The 23,772-nt window shown below is 36.1% G+C and overlaps 1 protein-coding gene across 2 annotated transcripts; it reads right to left on the minus strand.

Annotated features, from left to right (window-relative positions):
* Nucleotides 1–10,939: 10,939 nt before the first annotated feature.
* LOC128030866 (protein O-linked-mannose beta-1,4-N-acetylglucosaminyltransferase 2-like) lies at nt 10,940–21,939 on the minus strand. Of its 2 annotated transcripts, none has more exons than XM_052618932.1 (2): nt 21,647–21,939; nt 10,940–13,199 (listed from the first exon to the last, which is right to left on the minus strand). In XM_052618932.1, the coding sequence occupies exon 2, from the start codon at nt 13,162–13,164 to the stop codon at nt 11,416–11,418; it is 1,749 nt and encodes a 582-aa protein (XP_052474892.1). In that variant the 5' UTR covers nt 13,165–13,199; nt 21,647–21,939; the 3' UTR covers nt 10,940–11,415. The 2 variants fall into 2 exon arrangements, with proteins under 2 accessions (XP_052474892.1, XP_052474893.1); XM_052618933.1 differs by lacking the exon at nt 21,647–21,939 and having other exon boundaries at nt 10,940–12,853; nt 13,003–13,133.
* Between the last annotated feature and the right edge of the window lie 1,833 nt (nt 21,940–23,772).

The following is a 23,772-nucleotide window of genomic DNA, read 5'->3' on the forward strand; positions in this document are numbered from 1 at the left end:
ACTTAATAATAAATAATAATAATTCCCTACCATAATTAAAGCCTGTCCATTAAATATTTAAAAATATAATGTATTTTTTTTTTTATCAGCTGAATTTTCCAAAGACCCTAAACATTTCAGCTCCTTTCATGTCCATGGTTTTGCAATTATAAATAAGTGCAACTCAATCGTAGCTGTCATACAAGGTAAGGGTAAAAAAAATAAAAAAATAAAAAAATAAAAAATAAAAACAGAAATTACACTACAAGCTCTCTCATCATTAGACAAGAGATGAGTGGATCAAGACATTATTGCTGGACCATGTAAGAGGGTATCTTTGAAAACTGTAGCAAAAGTAGCAAAAGTATCTGTATCTTAAATCTGGCCTGCATCCATTTTAATAGAAATATAATTTTAATTAATCATAAACATGGAAGAGATTAAACTAAGTGTAAATGGAGATGAAGAGACAACGGAAACAAAAAAGGGAAAGAGAACAAGGATGTACAGTAGTTCTCCAGGTGAAATATATATGCATAGCAATATTTCTAATATATATGCTCCTTTCTAATATATATGCATAGCAATGCCCTGACAACAACATCCTTAGCATTGTTGCCTTCAAGTTTTGAATGCTTGACTAACTTTTTCAGAGAATGCAACAGTCTAGTTGGAACTAGATGATCTCTGAAAATTTCATGACCACTTACAGTGTTAACTGCTAATGTGCAATGCAACTATCTACAGAGCCTTACAATAGTTAGTCTCATAGCAGTGAATGAGGAACACTTGCCTTTCTTTTTCTCTCCCTGCCACTGGAACTTGGATTTCTGCCATAGATAAATACAAACATGCAGTTGGAAAAATTCTAATAAATAATCTATGGTTTTGACTACGTACTAGGGAACAAAATGTTATTTTCGCAAGCAGTACAGCTCATTAAGTCTTAGGCTCATTGCTCTCTGGAAAGAATTAACTAACTCTCTTCTCTTTCATTTGCCAAGTTCAAAATCAACCACTGCAGTGACAAAGCAGTTACTTTCCTTTAATTCAAGACAGCATTTGTAACATTTGTGTTAAGATATCACATTTATAAATACAATTAAAGAATGTATTCATGTATCACCTTTATTTATATAGTGCTTTAATCAAAATACATTGTGTCAAAGCAACTGAACAACATTCATTAGGAAAACTATGTCAATAATCCAAAATGACAGTTAAAGGCAGTTCATCATTGAATTCAGTCATGTCATCTCTGTTCAGTTAAATAGTGTCTGTGCATTCATTTGCAATCAAGTCAATGATATCGCTGTAGATGAAGTGACCCCAACTAAGCAAGCCAGAGGCGACAGCGGCAAGGAACCAAAACTCCATCAGTGACAGAATGGAGAAACCAGGCTCAGTTGGGGGTCAGTTCTCCTCTGGCCAGACAAAACCAGTAGTTCAATTCCAGGCTGCGGCAAAGTCAGATTGTGCAGAAGAATCATCTGTTTCTTGTGGTCTTGTCCCGGTGGTCATCTGAGACAAGGTCTTTACAGGGGATCTGTATCTGGGGCTCTAGTTGTCCTGGTCTCCGCTGTCTTTCAGGGATCCACCATCTGGTCTGGAGACGTACTGGATCTGGTGGCTACGGTGACCTCAGAATAAGAGAAAAACAGACTAATATTAGCATAGATGCGATTCTTCTAATGATGTAGCAAGTACATAGGGTGTTATGGAAAGTGTTCCCGGTTCCAGTTTACGTAATTAATGCAGCCTTAAAATACTTCAACGGATTTGGATATTAAAAGCATATTAGTATGTTATGTGTAAACCAGGTTAAAGAGATGGGTCTTTAATCTAGATTTAAACTGCAAGAGTGTGTCTGCCTCCCGAACAATGTTAGGTAGGTAATTCCAGAGTTTAGGCGACAAATAGGAAAAGGATCTGCCGCCCGCAGTTGATTTTGATATTCTAGGCATTATCAAATTGCCTGAGTTTTGAGAACGTAGCGGACGTAGAGGATTATAATGTAAAAGGAGCTCATTCAAATACTGAGGTGCTAAACCATTCAGGGCTTTATAAGTAATAAGCAATATTTTAAAATCTATACGATGTTTGATAGGGAGCCAGTGCAATGTTGACAGGACAGGGCTTATATGGTCATTTTGGACTAGCTGTAGTTTGTTTATTAAGCGTGCAGGACAACCACCCAATAAAGCATTACAATAATCTAACATTCAGGTCATAAATGCATGGATTTACATTTCTGCATTTGACATTGAGAGCATAGGCCGTAATTTATATATATTTTTGAGATGGGAAAATGCAGTTTTACAAATGCTAGAAACGTGGCTTTCTAGGGAAGGATTAGGATCAAATAGCACAGCTAGGTTCCTAACTGATGACGAAGAATTGACAGAGCAGCCATCAATATATATATATTCCAACAGAACTCCTTCAAGACTGTTGGAAGAGCATTTCAGGTGACTAGCAAAGCAGTAATCAAAGCAAAAGGTGGCTACTTTGAAGAACCTAGAATATGACAAATTTTCAGTTGTTTCATACTTTTTTGTTATGTATATAATTCTTTATATAATTCCACATGTGTTAATTCACAGTTGTGATGCCTTCAGTGTGAATCTACAATTTTCATAGTCATGAAAATAAAGAAAACTCTTTGAATGAGAAGGTGTGTCCAAACTTTTGGTCTATATATATATATATATATATATATATATATATATATGTATATATATATATATATATATATATATATATATATATATATATATATATATATATATATATATATGTATATATATATATATGTATATATATATGTATATATATATATATATATGTATATGTATATATGTATATATATATATATATATATATGTATATATATATATATATATATATATATATATATATATATATATATATATGTATATATATATATGTATATATATATATGTATATATATATATATATATATATATATATATATATATATATGTATATGTATATATATATATATATATATATGTATATGTATATATATATATATATATATATATATATATATATATATATATATATATATGAGGCAGATCTGATAATGCATGTATATAATGTGCACACATTTTATATAACTGAATAACAGTGTGATCAGTTTTAAAACCACCACGGAAGCTGGTTTCAAAAGAGTGACTGTTCAGTGAGAAGGCAGCTATCTCTGATGTCTCTTCTTTCCCTGTTGCTGGTGATTTATTTAAGACATGGTTATCCTATTAACTCTCGTTTGGAGATATCTACCACAGACACCAGCAAAAAGACTGTCATAATCAGGGTCACGCTACCCTCGGAATGTTTCAGAAGAAAGCCCAGAAATCTTATTTCATGAAAAAAAACAGGATTTAACCATGTCTTTGAAAAAAAAAAAAAAATCTCTCTCTCTCTCTCTCTCTCTCTCTCTCTCTCTCTCTCTCTCTCTCTCTCTCTCTCTCTCTCTCTCTCTCTCTCTCTCTATATATATATATATATGTTTTAATTGGTTTGAGATGACTGTATATATTTTTCATTCGTCTGTTTCTGTCTGAAATGCTATTATGGAGACCTTTAACATCAACAGTCTGTCGTGGCACAAGTTTAGACTGGTTTTTACCATAATTACATATAGATTATCAACACAACTAGTCCTGACTGTCAACTTATCTAGAGCTCAATATTAAATGAAGAGTATCCAAAAATATAAATAAATAATTTGTTTATTCATTCATTCATTCATTCATTCATTCATTCATTCATTCATTCATTCATTCAATCGTGTTGGGCCGATCACATTACTTTAATTTGGTGGACTTATAATACATCTATAATAATAATCAGTGAATCAGATTTTTATTTTTATTTTTTATTAATAATACAAAATTCACAAAGATCTTAAAGATCTTAACATCTGTAACTTTTTCTGTGTCCAAAATTTCTATCTATCTATCTATCTATCTATCTATCTATCTATCTATCTATCTATCTATATATATATATATATATATATATATATATATATATATATAGTACAGACCAAAAGTTTGGAAACATTAAAAATAGTTATGTTGATCATTTAGAAATCATTCTAATATTCTGATTTAGTATGAGTGTTGGAAACAGTTCTGCTGTCTAATATATTTGATGAATAAAAGGTTAAAAAGAACTTCATTTATTAAAAAAAAAAAAAAAAAAATCTAATAATATATATTCTAATAATATATTTTCTTTACTATCACTTTTTATCAATTTAACACATCCTTGCTGAATAAAAGTATTTATTTTATTTAAAAAAAGAAAGAAAAAAATTACTGACCCCAAATTACTGACCACTAGTGTATTTTGTAATTACAAAATATTTATATTTTTAAAACATAGCTTCTTTTTTTTTCTTACTTTTTATTCATCAAAGTATCCTAAAAAAGTAATCACATGTTCTGAAAAAATAAGCAGCAGAACTGTTTCCAACTTTGATAATGAATCATCATATTAGAATGATTTCTAAAGGATCATGTGATAATGATCCTAAAAATTCAGCTTTGCATCACAGAAATAAATGATAATTTAAAGTATAATAAATGTAAAAAAAATATTTTAAATTATAATAATACATCACATATATATATATACTGTTTGAATGTTAGTGGCTGTTTTATGTTTCATGTTAATTTATTGGGAATTAAACATGATAATCAATTCAGCAAAGGCTGGATTGTTTTTGTTTCAGATATAGTACTTTAAAAAAAAATCTATTTAGAGGAAATATTCTCATAATTATAGCCACAAAGATGTTCCTTTATTTTTTGCTTTTTCAGAAAGTATCCTGTGTTGTGCAAGATCTCTGCCCTCTGCTGTGTCTCTCTGACGCAAATGAGAGTCCTTAAGGTCCTCACCTTAGAGTGTTGCCATGACAATGAGCAGTCAGCTCCAGGCACCCTCTCAGGCTCATTGTGACAATGTGACTGACAGATCCCACTCAAGGCTGTTGTCTCAGGTGTAAAGATGTGACAGTAACAGGAGAGTGTCATTTGGCTGCCCTCTATCTTTAGTTCCACAGCTTTAATGAGAGATTACACAGCTAGCAATGACTAACTTTATTATTATTTTCCCATTATGTAGATAGATAGACAATTCAAATTGTTGACAAATTAGGTAAACAAACTTTTGAATTGATTATATATGATTTTTAAACAGTATGTTATATATGTACATTTATTGAAGACAAAAATGCTAATGTAATGCCCAGGCAGAGTACTGACTGTGTTTCACTCCCTCTGCTTCGTCTATGCTCATTTCCTATACGTCCCTCCACATCACCAGCTGCCGCAGGGTTTTTCTTTGTTGAAAAGAAAGATGGAGGATTAAGACCTTGCATTGATTACAGCGGGCTCAATAATGTAACAGTTACATTTAGTTATCCACTGCCATTACTACCATCTGCCCTAGAGCAACTTTGTTAAGGCACCATTTACACCAAGCTTGGTTCCACCAATGGAAAACTGCCTTCCTCACCACTATGGGGCACTATGAATATCAGGCCATGCCTTATGGACTTGCTTATTCACCCGCTGTCTTCCAATCCTTTGTTAATGAAATCTTCAGAGACATACTCAATCACTATGTAATCACCTACATTGACATCTTGATTTACTCTAGATCTGAAGAGGAACACAACCACATCAGAACTGTTCTTACTAGACTATTAGAAAACCAGCTTTACATCAAGGCAGAAAAGTGTGAATTCCATGTAAAACAAACAACTTTCCTGGGCTACCTCATTAGTCACGAGGGTGTAGGGATGGACAAGACTAAAGTAAAGGCAGCCCCCAAATGGCCTCAACCAACCACGGTAAAGGAACTTTAGAGATTCCTGGGCTTCGCTAATTCCTATAGACTTTTCATTCGCTCCTGAAGGGCAAGCCCTTAAAATTAAGATTGCCAGAAGAGGCGATCAATGCTTTTAATACCTTGAAAGAAAGATTTACCATAGCACCCAACTTGAAACATCCAGACCCAATTTCCCATTTGTAGTCGAAGCAGATACCTCAGACTGTGGGATCGGAGCCGTACTTTCCCAAGATCATGGCCAACCAGACAGACTTTTTCCATGTACATTTTTTCTCACGAAAGCTAACGGCAGCTGAACATAGGCAAGGCAGATGCATTGTCCAGACGTTATGATCCCTGTACTGAAATGCTTACACCAGAACCCATTCTTCCTCCTTCATTTATCATTGCTCCAGTTACCTGGGACATCATGGAGGAGTTACAGCGGGAACAACAAATTGAACCAACACCTACAAACTGCCCCCCAAACAAACAGGTTGTACCTCACAACCTGTGAAAGTGAATCATGCAATGGGTCCACACATCCATTGGTATGGGACACCCAGGGATATCTCACACTCATAGTCTGATTTACAATTCCTTCTGGTGTTCATCTATGTCAAGAGGCGTTGCTGCATATGTGAAATCATGTCAAGTCTGTGCCCAGTCCAAAACCCCTAGACAACTACCATCTGGTCTCCTCCAACCACTGCCAATCCCACAATGCCCTTGGTCCAATCTCTCAAATTACTTCGTAACTGATCCTTCTAAGTCTTGTCGCCTAGTACCATTGAAGGGGCTACCCACCGCTATGGATATAGCTCAAGCACTGTTCCACCATGTCTTTTGTATCTATGGCCTTGCAGAGGATATAGTCAGTGATCTGGGCACCCAATTCACTTCCCAAGTCTGGAAGGCTTTCTGCAACCATCTGGATATCAACGTGAGTCTGACTTCAGGTTATCACCCTCAGACCAATGGCCAGACTAATGGATTGTCGTAGTGAAAGGGGGTGGGACAGTGCCCATGTCCACCTTCAGCGAGCAGTAAGAACACAGGAATTACAGGCAAACAAGCAATGTCGCCCACATCCTTCCTAAAAACAAGGTCAGGGTCTGACTCTCATAGAGGAACCTTAAGCTGCAGCTGCACAGCAGAAAGTTAAGGCCAAGGTATGTTGGCCCTTTTAAGATTCTCAGAAGAATAAATGAGGTCACTTACCAACTGGAGCTTCCTGCTAATTATCATATTTCTCCCTCCTTTCATGTTTCCCTCCTTAAACCGGTCCACCTGGATGCTGACAGTGGAGCTGAGGTCCGAGAGCCACCACCACCTTCAGACATTGACAGAACTCCCACTTATAAGGTGAACATGTTGCTGGACTTACGTATGAGAAGGGGCCATCTTATCGACAAATTTTATCAAGCCAGACCTGACCGTCCAGCACCACAACCCTGGAGACACCCACGTTGAGCACCAGGAGGATTGGGTTGTTTTTAACCCAGTGTAATTAAAATCTTCACATTTGCCCTAACTCTCTCTCTGGCACATAATCAATTCTAGCACTCTGTTCTAATTTTAAGAAGAAGAAACAACAACAACAACAACAAAAAAACTTCTAACACAGGGGTGTCAGACTCAGTTTCTGGAAGGCCGCAATCCTGCAGAATTTAGATCCAACCCTGCTCCAACACACATAGCATGTAATTTCCAAATAAGCCTGAAAGACCTGATAAGCTGGATCAGGTGCATTTAATTAGGGTTAGAGCTAAACAATGCAGGCCTGTGGCCCTCCATGAACTGAGGCTACGTCCACAAGGAGCCAGAGCATTCCCTATACAATTTTTTTTTTTACCTCAAGGAATATCTGTCTAACCACAAAACCGACACAAGATGATGTAGTACACATGCCAGACCAGTATGTAATTCTGCCACAGAAATACATTAAAAACAGAGAAGACGACTTGGACTATGCGCATACACTTTGTGTTTGGTATACAAACGAACATTCAACTATTCATTTGTGCTAATTTTAGTTAACAAAAAATCAATCAAAAAATCGTTAACTTTTTTTTGTTGCTGTTACATGATGTAGCAGTGTCTGACAAGGGGTGAGATGTGGGCTGATGACGTCATTGTTTCAGAAAATATACAGATTCACTGTCCAGATGAAAATGCAAGGGTGGTTTTCAGATTTATCTAACCTGGGACCTGGTTTCAAAAAAAAATATTGGTTTCACTCTTCCAAAACGCCGGATCTGTTTGGACGAAAAGCCTATACAATACAAAATGTATGCGTATACAGCAAGTAGCGTCTCTGTGTGGAGATTGACACCCTTGCTCTAACACTTGCACTCTCTATTAAATTTCTGTTCTTACTACTTTAAAAAGAGAGAGCCTCTGACACTAGCATTCTCTATTCTTTTGACTTAATATTATTTTTATTTTAAAAAAGACCCTCACACTAGTGTTCCCTATTCTATCTACTTGTTATTCTTTCTTCTTCTAAAAACCTTGCAATGCGTACTGCGTTAGGCTAACCAAGACTTTTCACAGCGCTTACATGTCATTGCCCTTTTGTTGGTTTTTGATTGCTGATGTAGTCCTCATTTGTAAGACGCTTTAGATAAAACTGCTTACTAAATGACTAAATATAAATGAAATGGCCACATCCAGACAATCCCAATCTGTTCCAAATGTGTATAGTTTTTTTAACCTCATTGAAAACTATATGCACCTTTCTAATGATTCCTTTAAGAAATGGAGGATAAAAACATGCCATTTCATGTTTGGGTTAATGAGTTCAAAGCAAGCTGATGTAATTTGTACTTCATGCCTGAAACCTGGTTTGAATCGGTCTCATCATGCGGAACACACCACACACACACACTCCATCTTTTTCATTGGTTTATCACAGATCAGTAGTATCCCCTCTGGTTATACATAGCACCTTGAACTGACACTGCCCTACATGAAGGCACTCAGCTCAGCCAATATCAGATTCACGATTCTTTCATGTTCCATTCTGTAGACAGATGCAGCATCTGAAAACAAATCTGTCTCCAGAGGGTCACAGTGATTCTGATCTCAAAAACTAAATGACAAAACATTATAGGAAGCAGTGGAGAAAATTGGTTCCTACAAAGAGAAGATTATTCAATTGTCCTCCAATAGATAACAGTAGCATTATGCTTTCACCAAAACAGCATCAAACACATCTGTATCTTTAATTGAGAGCAGTGTTAATTTGAGCAAATGTTGTTTGGAGCTAAAATGGCCAGTTGAAACTATTTATTCTTTAAGTTTAAAGTCTAAAGACACCAAGACTGCAAATTAGAACACAAAAATGAAAGTAAAATCCATAAGTTTACAGTTTGGTTGTGATTGCTTCTATTGTCCTCATTTGTAAGTCACTTTGGATAAAAGAGTTTGCTAAATTACTAAAAGCAATATAAATTCATGAATGCTATTAAACATTCATTTTGTTATGGATCTTAGACTAACAATTCAGTACTTCTTCAAGGTTTAGAAAGTATTTAAAAAAAAGTCAAGATGTTGATCGACAAACAGAGACAAACATTAATTCCTCAACATTAAATAATAATACTGATAAATGATAGAGACTTTTCGAATAAAAACAAGGCATCACAAAAGCATCTGAGAAATTGTACATTTAATAAAAGTGACAAAAATGATGTATGACATTCCAGTGGCCCATAATGGTAAATCTCATGAACTGGCTCAAGGAACGGACCAGTTTGCAGGACCCAAGCCTGCAATTATATGTGTGTGTGTGTGTGAAAATCTATCTGTTTCTGTGTTGTAAAACTATCATCTAATTAATAAAATGAGAGAATGAGAAATCCACAAACATCCATTTCTCTAATTATATGCAAAGGACATTTCTGCTATTTTGTATTACAAACAGAATTCATTTATTATCCTCATACTTGAATAAAATTACCATTGAAACACGGTTATGCAAATAAACTGCATTGCTGCATGGATTGCCGTTTCCGAATTTTAATTAGAAATGTTTTTGGTTGTTTTTAGCATCATTTATATCCATGTAATTCAGAATGTCCTCTAAATATTGAAGGACAGAATAAAACCTCACTGCAAGGAAATAACAAAATTAATTACAGATGATTTGACAAAGCATGCTGTAAGATGTTGACTTTTTTAAGTTCCATACATTGATCATAGCAGTGGAAGAAAATTTAAACAGTGCAAATTTTAACAAATCAGGGGTAGAGTATAGGGTTCCAGAGTTGTCTTCAATAAATAATTGGCAGAGATAAAGTACACGTTTCCATCTTCTCAATAATCCATAAGCCAGCAAAACACACCTAGTCTTTACAGAAATGCAGATGAGATACTGTATCAAGAATTTGCACAAAAGCATCTAAAAATACAACAGAAATTGGCACTGTCCTTCTATAAAGCAGATATAGACACTGATTTAAGTTTATTTGTTACAGATCATATAAACAGTAATCTTTAAATATTTCAGATTGCATTTTGTAAGGCTTATGCAGTCATAAAAAGGTTTAACGTACTGTTACTCCTCTACTGGACATTTATCAAATGCTTTTTAGCCAGTTTCTCATATACTCTACAGTTCAAGAATAGGCCTTTCCCATGTTTGAACCTATTTTCTTTGTGCTACTAGCCCATTATGCTGCTATCACCAAATACATTAGCTTGCTTAACACAGTGGTGTTAGTTATAATTATTGACATGCCACCAACAGCAACCACAAAAAAAGAGACTTTCAAATTTCAGGACACTATTATAAACTATTTCACCCCATTCATCAAAAGTACTACTGACTTGGACATTTAAGTCTTCTGTCTGTAAAGAGATCTGACTGATCTCACTGGCAAACAAATTCAAACATTTCCCATAGAACAGCTGGAAAATAATCAGTGGTTTAAAAAATATATAATTAAGAGAACAACCCACCCAACAGCAGCCAATTTTTCACATATACATTTCTTTATCGTAAAGTTCACTTTTCATTTTTCTTCTGGTTTCTTGCAGTTACTTCATAGCGCCCCCCCCCCCCCCCCCCCCCCCAAATAAAAATAAAACAGCTTCTTCATAACTAAAGTCATTGAAAGACACAATGCAAAAACCTGGGCAAGAAAGGGCACAATCACATAGTTACATACAATTAATACGATGTTGCTTAAGCCACAGAAATTTGTGCATTTCGTTTTTAGTTAACAAAAGCAGGTTTCAAACAAAACCAGTGTATTGGACTTCTTTATTGGAAAATCTTTTCTGATAAAGTCATTGAGAACTTCACTTGTATGGTGGCATGAGCTAAAAGAACTGACAGTTCTGAAAACTGCATTAATTCCAACCTTCATTGCAGTCAGGCCTCTCATTCTGTCAGTTTGTGCCACTCCATAAGGACAATCAAGTCACAAAAGTGACAACCGAGTCAACAATTCTGCATTTTCACACAGTTTAATTTTCAGGATAGCTCCTGAGAATTAATGTTCAAATGTTCAAATTAATTCTTTGCTAACTAACAGTGACAGCATTACGTCTAACCTGACTACTGAATCAAGTTTTACACATAAGAACATCTGCAAATGGTCCCAAAAGATTCTTGTTAAAGATACAGCGCACCCATACTAAATATGTGGTAAAGGGTTTGATGTTTTCCGAGAAGGTGTAGTTCTGATGGGGCAGAATGTAAGGCATATATGTGTTCTCTCCTTGCTCCTGGATCCACACCTCATATTTTACCTCTTTAACCTTCAGATACTTCAGGTTCCACGGGATCTGCCAGGACACAGAGAGTTTTGCTTCATTGGAGGCCTGTACCGACGTCTGGCACTTGGGCTCTCTGACTCGACCAGGATGTACAGTGCTAGCCACCTTGGCCTTTTTCAGATTAGGCTTTTTTAGAGTTTGTCTGAGCACATCCAGAAAGGAGGCAATGTCCACAGTAGTGTCCTGATAAATGCGAAAAAGCCACTCTGGATTACGACAACAAAGGTGTCTTGGCACCTCCTTGCTGGCCAGGATACGTTCTTGTTCCTCCTTCTCAAGGTGGACTATGCCACCCTGATCCCACGGGCGTTCAGGATATGTAACAGTGTTCTCTTCAATGGTATTTCTCCATGCAACATACTGAAGGTCCATTCCAGGTAAAGAAGCCAAGGTTTTGTAGGGAGTGTACTGCTCTGGGTTTACAGCATAAGGGAAGAGCTCAACCACAGCAGCACCACGGGGCAAGAACATGGAGGTGATCATTTGGGCTCCGTGCATGCTAACCAACATAGTCGCCCCACTAATCATTTGGATAATGCTATCAAACGACTGCTCCTCTAAAGACACAGTGACAGTCCGTATCTGAAACTCTTGGGCTAAAGCCAGAAGAAGTTCTGCTTCATTGAGAATGAGCCTGTTAGTGGTACGCTTAAAAACCACAATGTAGTCATCACCCTCCTGTTTCGTGATGTTAAGCCTCTCCTTCAAAAATGAAGCAAACTGGCGGATCTCGTTACCTGAAATCAAAATGTTGGCTTTGGGTCCTTGTGGTTGCACAAAGCCATATTGGTACCATGTTGTCATCTTTGACAGTCCCACGTAGGACTTGGTGAAGCACATGAGTTTGCCAAAGGTCTTCAACTGCTCCTTAAGAAGTGGTTGCTTACTGCTGAGCAAGCGGTAGAGATCGAAGTGAGCCCCTTCACTCCAACCCTCCATGAAGACGAGCCTGGCTTCATCATCCAAGTCTGAATATTGCTGCATGGTGTAGTAGATGGGCAAAAGATCGTCATGGAAAATGTGCATGAGGTTGTCTGGGTTAAAACGGTTCAGAATTAGCGTGACATCGGGCACAAACACAGGTTTCGGCATGAACTTCAGAGCCGCTGCCGGGAGCTCGAGAAAGTTAAAGTATTGAGTGTTGTGGTCTTCTACAGATGAGAGGTCCAGCAAGGCGGGCTGGAAACGCCGAGGGCCAAGGTTGGGCAGCATCACAGAGGCATTACTGTGGAAGAATACAAACTCCTCAGCCTCTGTGCAGTAGCAGAGGTAGTCAAAGTGGCAGATACGATCGGTGTGCATCTTGGCAGTGCAGACCATTCTGGTGCCATGCTCTTGCAGTGCTAACAGGGCACCGTGGTAGTCAATACGGACCTGAGAGAATTCCTGTGATTGGCGGGTAAGATGTAGCTCCTCTTCCAACTGTGATGTGTGTTCAATCAGCCGAGTGTATTTCCAAAGCAAGGCTGCCACCACCGACACCAGCAGGCCATTCAGCACAGCCGGCAGGTTCATCCTACACCCAATAGCACGCATCGCAGCAGATCTTCGACCACGTACTCATGCTCCACCTGCAACAATCGGAATACCAAGTTTGAACAAGAAGATTAATGAGCTGCTAACACTTTAAAACATCATAAACACAGAGAGTATAGAGTAGGGTATCGATAGAAAGAAAGTTGCCAAATATTGTAAACTCAACCAGCGTGATACAAGTTAATGTTAGAACTTATTTTGTGATGGTCTTGTGATAGAGAGAGAGAGAGAGAGAGAGCGAGAGAGAGAAAGAGAAAGAGAGAGAGAGAGAGAGAGAGAGAGAGAGAGAGAGAGAGAGATGCCAAGGACGTTTTTGCTCATGTGAAGAGGATGATCTTTTCTGTCTAGTTTACATAAAAAAATATAAAAAAATATTATAGTTTAACATTCAGATACATTGAGAATATGGAAACATTTGGATATGTGCAGTAATCTAAAACAGTGACAGCTCTGCTTATTGTTCACAATGACTGAATCAAACTGAGTTAGACAACATTCTAGCTATGTTAAAGGTTTTATCAGTACTAAAAATTAAAGAGGAGGTTGGCAGAGCTTCTTGCAGTCACATCTCAAGGATGAAAAATGCTAATTTTCAGGATGTGAAGGACAATCTTCTTTGTTGGTTAACATCCATAGCATTTCATGTTTTGAGACTTAAGCGGCATTAATGTCCAATCCACAAGGATCCAAACAGCAGATATGGCTGTGTTGCCAGTTGTGCATTTAATTCCTTTCACTGCATAGACAACCCTGAGGGAAACATAAAAAGGCTTTGACAACTAACAAAGGCCTGCAAAATGTCAGCTACGTATTGCAAATTACTGAGAAAACCCTCAGTGGCCCCATCTCAGCTAACATAACTGTTTAATACTGAAATATCTGATGTCTGCTTGGAAATTAGGCATCAACTGAAGATTAATGGTTATAAACCCCTTTTTGCTTGGGGTCCCCTAGGTGCATTGTCTCATATGTTGGAAAATTTTTACATGATATCTAAAACAGCCCTGATTTGCTTCTACTAATTAATAGAGGTGTAATGAGACACTTATCCCATGAGTTCAGAAGAGACATGAGACTGGGTTCACTAGAATTGTGAAAATATTTTTTTTTTAACCTTTTTAAATAAATCCTTGATGAAATATATAGAGAAATGGGCTTTTATTCAGCTGAAAAACACAAATGCAAAAAAATCTAGGTGCATTTTAAAATCACTTTACTCTGGCACATACTCTGGCAACTTGATAATAGCTAGAATATCAAAGTCAACCCTGGGCGGCAGATCCTTTTCCCATTTAGCACATAAACGCTGGAATAACCTAACTAACATTGTTTGGGAAGCAGACACACTTTTGCAGTTCAAATCTAGATTAAAGACCCATCTCTTTAACCTGGCTTACACATAACACACTTATATGCTTCTAATATCCAAATCCGTTAAAAGATTTTTAGGCTGCATTAATTAGGTAAACTGGAACCGGGAACACTTCCCCTAACTCCCCATGTACTTGTACATCATTAGAAGAATGGCATCTACGCTAATATTAGTCTGTTTCTCTTTTATTCTGAGGTCACCGTGGCCACCAGGTCCACTCTGTATCCAGATCAGAGGGTAACTGCAGTCACCCGGATCCAGTACGTATCCAGACCCGATGGTGGATAAGCAACTACAAAGGACCTCTACAGCCCTAAAAGACAGCGGAGACCAGGACAACTAAATGAGCCCCAGATACAGATCCCCTGTAAAGACCTTGTCTCAGACACCCACTGGGACAAGATCACAGGAAACAGATGATTTTTCTACCTTTGCTGCAGCCTGGAATTGAACCGCTATACTGGAACTGGAATTGAACCGGAATTCATTGGAATTTTGGTTCCTTGCCACTATAGCCTCTGTCTTGCTTAATTGGGGACTAGGTCTGTCCCCGACTAAGGATTTTCATAGTCGAATCAGAATTTTCGAATCTTGCCAATATTCGACTGATAATCGAATCATATGTTTAGGGGCGGGGCAAAATACATTAACAAGAGTCAAGTCAGACATTCGACTAACATAATTACTGATGTTAACACACAGGTAAAATGTGTAATGAACACCTTGCAGAAATAAACGGGGTAAATAATGTTTTATGTTTTGATTAACAGATAGCTAACACTTAACATCGGCGAAACCATAACAATTAATAATAATAAAAAAAAAAAGTACAATAGTGCTACCATTATAACGTTAGCCTAAAATGTTAGCAGTTAAGGTTCTGCATTTCTGTGTTGAGCTTGCGTGCGCTGAAGATGACCAGTAGAGTAACACATTTGATAGCAAGTTTTTAATTAATGGGATTCAACTCATAATTTCATATAGAATACATTTCGTTATTTACACAACATAATATTAAGACTTAAAGGCTATTTGCAAAAAGAGCCCAAATGCACATGAACATATCTGCGGGGCTTTGAATGAACTCCTTTTGTCGATGCGTTCTTCATGAAACAATGTGCAGAAACACAGCAGCTAAACAAAAAAAAAAATATAGCATTTTAATATAAAGGTCTTCTCATTATAATAGTATGTATATTACAGTCCCAGTCGTGGTTATTAATATTCTGCATTGTAGTTTGACCTGCTCGTGCTATGCACTGAAGAGATATCACTGTAGTACTACAATGAAACGCATGACTCAAACCAAATGCATCTTCTATCAAGTAAATAATATATCCAATATATATATACATTGTTATATATACATATGTTTTGAAATCACTTGTACCCTACTGTTCGAAAAAATCCAGTCTCTGTCTGTGTCAGTTTGAGTCTTGGTAAAGTTTTAAATCCCTGCCATCAAGACGCTCCTCTGTCGGTCACGGATTATGGAAAAACCTATAGGGGTGGTTGAATTTATTCACGCACTTTAAAATATTAATTTGAAGCTTCTCTATTTTCAGATTCTTACAGCTTTATCATAATAGGCTGTGTATTAACTTATTGGGAGAACACCGGTAGTTCTATGTGAAATCAGATATTTGTGCTCCCCCATGTAGTCGAAATGGCATAATCAACATCCTGCGAATATTCGACTGTTAGATTGGAAGTCGAATCAGGCATAGATTCGTCTGTTCGGGGTCACCCCTATTGGGGACACTTCATTACAGCGATACTGTTGACTTGACTGCAAATGATTGCTCAGATACTTTTTAAACCGAACTGAGCTGAATGATGTAATCACTGAATTCACTGATGAACTGCCTTTACTGTCACTTTGCATTACTGACACACTGTTTTCCTAATTCATCAGTTTTAAAGCGCTATATAAATAAAGGTGACTTGACTTCATTAAATTAACCTTATTTAATGAATTATATGCAGTATTAAACATGTAAACACAGCAAAATGTTCTGCCACAAACTCAACTGACAGGCAAGTAATTGCACAAAAATTACAAAGAGTATAGATTAAAATTACTAATAAACAACACAAATATCCCTTTAAAGTGGAAGTGAAGCAGTTAGTCAAGTTTACATCATTTAGTAAATTGATTTCCACTATAAAAAAAAAAAAAAAAAAAAAAAAAACCTTTCTAAACACGATTATTGTAACAGCAGTATGCTTTCTGAACCTGCCTGTTTGGGGTGAAGGGTGGGTTGGAAACAATAGATGTTTACATGAATACTTGTCAAGTCTGTGATTCTGACATAATTTTGTATCACAACACTGAAATCTCTTTCACACTGTCTCATTGTATCCAATAATGATAGTTATTTATGTTGTAATGATAAATGTTCTTGAGGAAGCAGAACTAACCTGATCATTCAGATAGATGATTAGTTCAACCCTGAAGCATCCTGTTAACAGCAGGTTAACCTATTGTATTCGCAGGTGAACATAAAATATCTTACATACCACTGGTGAACGAGCCAGTGCAAATACATCTTTAAGGTCTGACATATGCCAATAGAACAAGGATATGGTCATCAATCATTTTCACAATAATAATTATTTATAATCAGCTATTCATTCGATATTATGAAATGAGAGAAAACACTAAAGGTCACAAATAATTCAAGAAATGCCTAAATTTGGCTTATACGTTTAATTATAGGTGAAAATTAAATCCATATTGGACTCTCTCGCACACATTATTTATCTGGAAAAAAAAAATAAACCTAAAAAAATAATAATAAATCACCAAGGGTCTAAAAAATCTCCAAGCAAGTCCATTTCTCAATTGAGTCTATTTAGGTTTCAGGTAACATTTACATCCGTTTTAATGTACAGGTCTCCCTCATGGGACTTAACACCCACATCGCTTTAGAGCTGTTTCGCCTACACCATTCTGCCAGTGATTATTTCAAATAACTTCACAATAATCACTCAAAGAAAGTGTAGGCTATTTTCAGACTGACAAACATGGTGCTCATATAATTCCTGCAGTGTGCAGCATGAGCATTTTCTGCATTTATATAATACCCAGATGATTTACGACATGTGCAGTGTACGACTGTAATGCAATATGCTTGTCTTGGCCTTCAATTTCCAGTGTGATGAATAAATTAGAAATAAAATTTTAACTAAAAAATATATATATATAATTGTAACTATTTTGATAATTCAATATACAATTAATAAAATGATTTTTGTTTTTGTTTTCCCTTTTATCCATTCCAAACATTCTCAATTAGTTAGTTACTATAAATACTATACCACTTTGGGAGTTTGATATTCAGTACTCCATTTCTGGATATTCTGGTTCCCAATAAGAAATCTTATACCCAAAGTGGTTGATGCTTAAATTAGCATTTGAAATGCTGAGCATGAGGTTGTGGATCAGATCTTATATGACATGCAAGCTAATGTGCTTCACATGCTTGACTGCACTGCTATTAATCAGATCTTAAATGTATTTGATGTTATGCGCAAAACTGACAGTAAATCTTAGAGGGAGGATGTTATACTGCTTAAATGTAATGCACTGTGATACGGATCAGATTATGGGAGATTCTTTCACTGCTACAATGGAAAAATCCAAACTAAATCCAGACCATTGGCGCATATGAACTTTTTAGAGCTCTTAACGTGGGAGGAAAAGGGTTTAAAACTGATTTGTCTGGCGAAGCAACACGCAAACGAATTAAAGAGACACAGTGGCGAGTAACATGGTAAACAGCATAAAGAATCTGGGAGCACATGGCACTAAAGAGCCTCAGTCTATCGGAGCTGTCCAGATCTAAATTGCTCTGCAGGAGCAAGCAGATCTCACGTCCTTGAAACACGTCCTTTCCGTGCATTTGAAGAAAGAGAGCAGGGGGCTTTTCAGGAGAAGCCGGTTGCATGTGTTTATGACTGTACAAGAGGATTTTGGAATATTGGCCTGTCTGACAGGGCTTACCCAGCTCCCTTGTGTGCAGCTGGGTTGTTTGCTATGTGGATGATAAGCACCACAATGATGGGGAAAGGCAGCCTAGTGCTTCTAATGCATTTTAATAAGGCTTCTGGAAGGACACGGCTCTCAGTCTTTCAGTTGCTTTCTTCTCAAATGAGTCCCTTCAGGATGACCAAGGAGATTCCCTATTCAGCTCCCTGCCCACAAGAGAAAACTTCCAGGCTAAAGAGACACAGGCATTATGCCTCTTCGATTCTTCTGCCTGACTGCCTGTCCTTTCCAACTTTTCAATAACATCTCCTGCTAAATCAAGAACTTGGTTAGTTGTGTGCTAATTTCTGTGCCGATTTGTTTTATTTTGTTGATGTACGTATGATTTTTAGCATCTTGTGCCACAAGCATCTTGCTGTGTAGATGACCTTTGCATGCTCAGCTAATACCCTTGATCATTTACAAACAAATTTTTGAGTACTGGCACACACATTCATCTTGATCCAAACCACCAGGTACCATCAAAAATGACGCTCCAACCAATCGAAATTCGTTCTCAGAAATCAAAATCAAGATGTTTCATGATTGATTACTGCTGTCACCTACGAGCACTCATGCTCATCCTTACTTGTGTATATATATATATATATATATATATATATATATATATATATATATATATATATATATATATATATATATATATATATATATTATATTATATTATATTATTATTATTATTTTTGTACCAATACCAATATTTTTGTACCAATTATTTTTGAATGTCTTTAGCTACTATAATAACATTACATTTTATACAATGCATTTATTATGTACATATGTTTGAACACTGTAACAACATCTAATATAGGGTAAAACCCCTATTTGAAATAATAATAATAATAACATTTTACAAATCTTATTCCTTATTCCATAATGCACAATAAAAAAGCTATTTCTAATTCCACATGATAGCAATTCATATCTTCTTATATTTCTTTCTTATTTTCTCTAACTCATCATAGGCTAGTGAAGCAGGCTGCAGAAATATATAGGTTCACCAATTGTTATTACCCTTAATAAGCTGCATGCCTATCGATATAGTAAGCACTGAAGCAGGCAGATGTCTTCAGCGTACCCCTGTTCCTCAGGGACTGAAGAAGAATGGGTCTGAAAGAGCTTTTCAGTTGGGTTTACAAGAACAATGTCACTCTGCCTCTCCTGGGAGAAGGACTCTACGTAACACTGCAGAGCTGGGCTGAGGACAGTAAAGTTACAAAATACTTGAACAGGGAAAGGACAGGGTGAAAATCAAAAAGCAGAAATAAACACATGGATGAGTTTGCTTATGGAAATTGAGGCTATAGCGTTTTTTATTTTATTTTTGTATTTCCAACATAAACAGAAGATCAGGAAGAATGATTCAATAAAAATAATTTCACTGATGCTTTTGATAATAACATCAACCCCTAAATTGTGTGACTGCTTGGCACAATGCAGGCAGTGAATTCAATATCAAATGCCGTTTGCTATCAGACTTAATGTGTAATGCATCCTTCTTTACCAACAGTGTAAAAAGCATGAAATAGACTAATGTTTTTTTCAAAACAAGAGTCACTAACAAAGGGCTCGGGACTGTGCATGTTCTTGAGGTGCCATTATCAGCCAATCAGTTTAATTCTTCTACTTGTCTTCTTTACCCAATTCTCATCTGGTATCATTTGTCAGCCTAGCAATTGCCATGGACATAAATGGGAATGTTAACTTGTAGATCTTTCCATGTATTATAGATGATCATCATCAGGGACATCAACCAAAATGTTTGAAGACAGATTGTTATGTTCCACATTTGTTTTGTGTATTTTGCTTTGCTCCTCTGTATTTCTTCCCTGTGTTTTGTTTTTGCCACTGTTCTTAAGGTTCACAACCATTGGATAAACTGTACTGATATGATTAGACTGTACTGTTTCAGCACAAGATTTCAAGATTTAAGTCCCTTATTAAGCTAGCGATTTTAACACTACAACTGCTAATAATTACTCACTGACAAATGCGTTGTGTTGGGATTAACCACTTGGTAAAATTCTGAGTTATTTATTTGATTTTACATTGCTGTTTTGATGCTCTTTATTTTGTATGTTGATCTTATAAGTCAATTGTAAACAATTCAGCTGTTTGTTGATCTTAAACAGCATTCACAAACAATTCTATAGATTGTTGATTTTCTAAGTAATTTGTATAGAATTGTATGACTTTATACTTTAAAATGCATGACTTTAAACTTATCAAACTTGTTATTTTGGCATTTTTATGGATTCACAGATTATTCATATAACAGGAACACCTAATTCTTGTCATATGTCCTGGTTAAACAGTGTTTTAGAGTGGGTTATGATGTCTCAGAGGATTCAGACATGTGGTCTACTGTATGTTGTTTTGACAATAACTGGCAGGCACCTTGACAACAAAAACAAAAACAACGAAAGAAAAAAAACATGTTGATCCAATGTAACGGTCAGTCAGAAAGCATCAACACCTGAGGGGAATTTTTCTTTCTAGCATTGTTTATTTGTGTTAAATGCTTATCCATAACAGTGGCGACATTACATCCATTGCTGTCCCTCCAGATTCATTTTATTTTTTAGATTATTAAAATAGACACAATATGTAGTGTTCCAGCAATGATGACATGATATAATTTATTTTGTCCTGATGATTCAAGCAGATCTGACTCTCACTTGAGTGCAAATAATTTATAGTTGCAATACAACTAAGCACTCAAATCATCAAATTAAATGCAATATGATATGATCTCAACACTACAGGTAGCAATTTAATAAAATTAGGCTTAAACAATATTTATATATATATATATATATATATATATATATATATATGTGTGTGTGTGGGTGTGTGTGTGTGTGTGTGTGTGTGTGTGTGTGTGTGTGTGTGTATAAACTAGTTTTTAAATCATGACATGAGCAGTGATTTGAGATATCTAACGTTAAATAATTATAATGGTTTGGAGGGAAAAAAAAAACTTTTTGCATTAAGTTTCCAATGAAAACACAAAGAATAGTACATATCAAACCATATGGAAAAGCACATGCATAACATACCTGTGGGGACGGTGAGCCAGGACGAAGTGGTGTTAATTCACTGCAGATACACTGTTTCAACAGCAGCTTCAGTAAGCCACTGCAAATGATCCTTTACAACTTTACATCGTACAAACGCAGCATTTCTGAGGTTATTATGCTAAATACACAATGTGTTCATTCACCATTGTGATTAACAGATCGCGAGTCGTCTTAATTTTATCGTTCCGTAGCGCAAATTCGATTCTAACGCGCGTATTCTGCAAGCATTTACCCAGCTACCAGAGAAGTCTCCACCCACAGCTATGACCGAGCGCAGACGAGAAAACCTCGCGAGATTTTATCGCCGCTATTCAGTCTGAAGTTTACATTTGTGTTATCGCGAGAGCTCCGCAACAATCGAAAGCCTCATATTAGAGTACACAATGAAATACAAATAATATGAAAATCATGGCCTTATTTGTGTATATACTAAGTCAGATAACTCAATAAAAGTTTGTCTTACGGCACATGTAACCATATGCTGATTGATTTAAACTGTATAATAAACTTTAAATGTATGCGAGTATAAATGCAACTTTATGAAGATTGTATGTTTGAGTGTATTTAAAGTAATACTGAATGAATAGCCTACTTTTAATCATAAAACCCTTGGGTGTAATTATAATTTAGAAATTCATTTTATCAACCAACTGATCAAAATAATAATATGTGCTGCACAATTGCTATAGACATTTGTCATATGAACACATATAAAGATGGTATGGCCTGACCAGGCTACTGATCTTCTTATAATTAGCCTACCTATAATTATTTATGCCAGGATTTAAGAGTCTTTCGAAAATTATGCATTTGTTTCTTAAATGCTCTCAATGAATGTTTTTATACATTCTCGTCGATTCTACGCGGTAACACATTACCCTCTAGAGCCCATTTGAGGGACAACAACAATATCATAAATTGCGATAAGAAAATTTTAGGAAGGCTTACCAGTAAAAATATAGGCCTATCTTTTAATAACAAATGTGGCTTATCATTGTCTATGTATATTATAATATGCTAATGCTAATCGCATACATTTAATTAACGTTGTTTTTTTTTTTTTTTTCCTGTGGTAGCCTAAACAGTTGCAGTGAATGGCTCTTTAAATACAAAGAGTACCATATTGACCAGTAGATGGCGATAGATAGTTTAAACAACCATTTATGCTCTAATGTGATCCTTCATTAAGTAGAATGTGAAAATAAATTTAGAATTTAATATATATCCCTCGCAGTGTTAAGACAGTATTGCACATAAACCTTCTTCTTTTCAATATACTGATGGCGATGTATTGTATTCATGTGGCATTGGCCTGCATCTCTCTCCAGTGGACAGCATTTTTATTACATATTTGATAAGAGCCATTGCAATTCTCAAGAAACAGGCTTTGGCTCTTCTGCAACTGCAATCTATAACTCGATCAAATGTGTCACACTGCTGATTGCTGTTACAAATGCATGTTTGTTCTAAAATAGTTTCATGAATTATTCATCATTTCACACGTAGGGTTTACTGCTTGAATGGATGTGTTCCGCTGAAATGCGACGTTTTCTCAATCATTCATATGTATAGCCTAACAGTTGCATAATATGAAATCATTTTTATATGATAAGGTGCAATGCATCACATCAAGGATGAGAACCAGAAGGGCGTAAGCCGTAAGTGTCATTTTTAGTGAAATGGAGATATATAGCCTACATCAAATGAAATCCAGGAAATGTCAATGAGCTTTTTCTGCTGGCAAAAGTAATGTCATCCATGAGTGTACATAATTTTATTCTAAACAATTGAAATCAGTACACAAAGTCAGGTAATACTATGGTAATCATTTTTGTTTTGGCTCTCCTGTAAAGTTAGTGCCCTTCCGGTTCTCAAACCTCGATATAAGAATATACAAATATAACAGAGTTAGGCTACTATAGAGAGCTGAAAAGTTCAGTTGAATTATTAAACCCTAGATGCATTTGGGCGCACGATTTCATAATCCTCTGTGTTTAGAAAGTATGTAAAGTTATGCCATTTCAGTTACTAGCAATATATATATATATATATATATATGTGTGTGTGTGTGTGTGTGTGTGTGTGTGTGTGTGTGTGTGTGTGTG

Source organism: Carassius gibelio, chromosome A16, assembly GCF_023724105.1.
Source record: "Carassius gibelio isolate Cgi1373 ecotype wild population from Czech Republic chromosome A16, carGib1.2-hapl.c, whole genome shotgun sequence".
Taxonomy (NCBI): domain Eukaryota; kingdom Metazoa; phylum Chordata; class Actinopteri; order Cypriniformes; family Cyprinidae; genus Carassius; species Carassius gibelio.

Bases quoted from the DNA above. Each gene is read 5' to 3' on its own strand.
- LOC128030866 (XM_052618932.1), bottom strand. From the start codon at position 13,164: ATGCGTGCTATTGGGTGTAGGATGAACCTGCCGGCTGTGCTGAATGGC.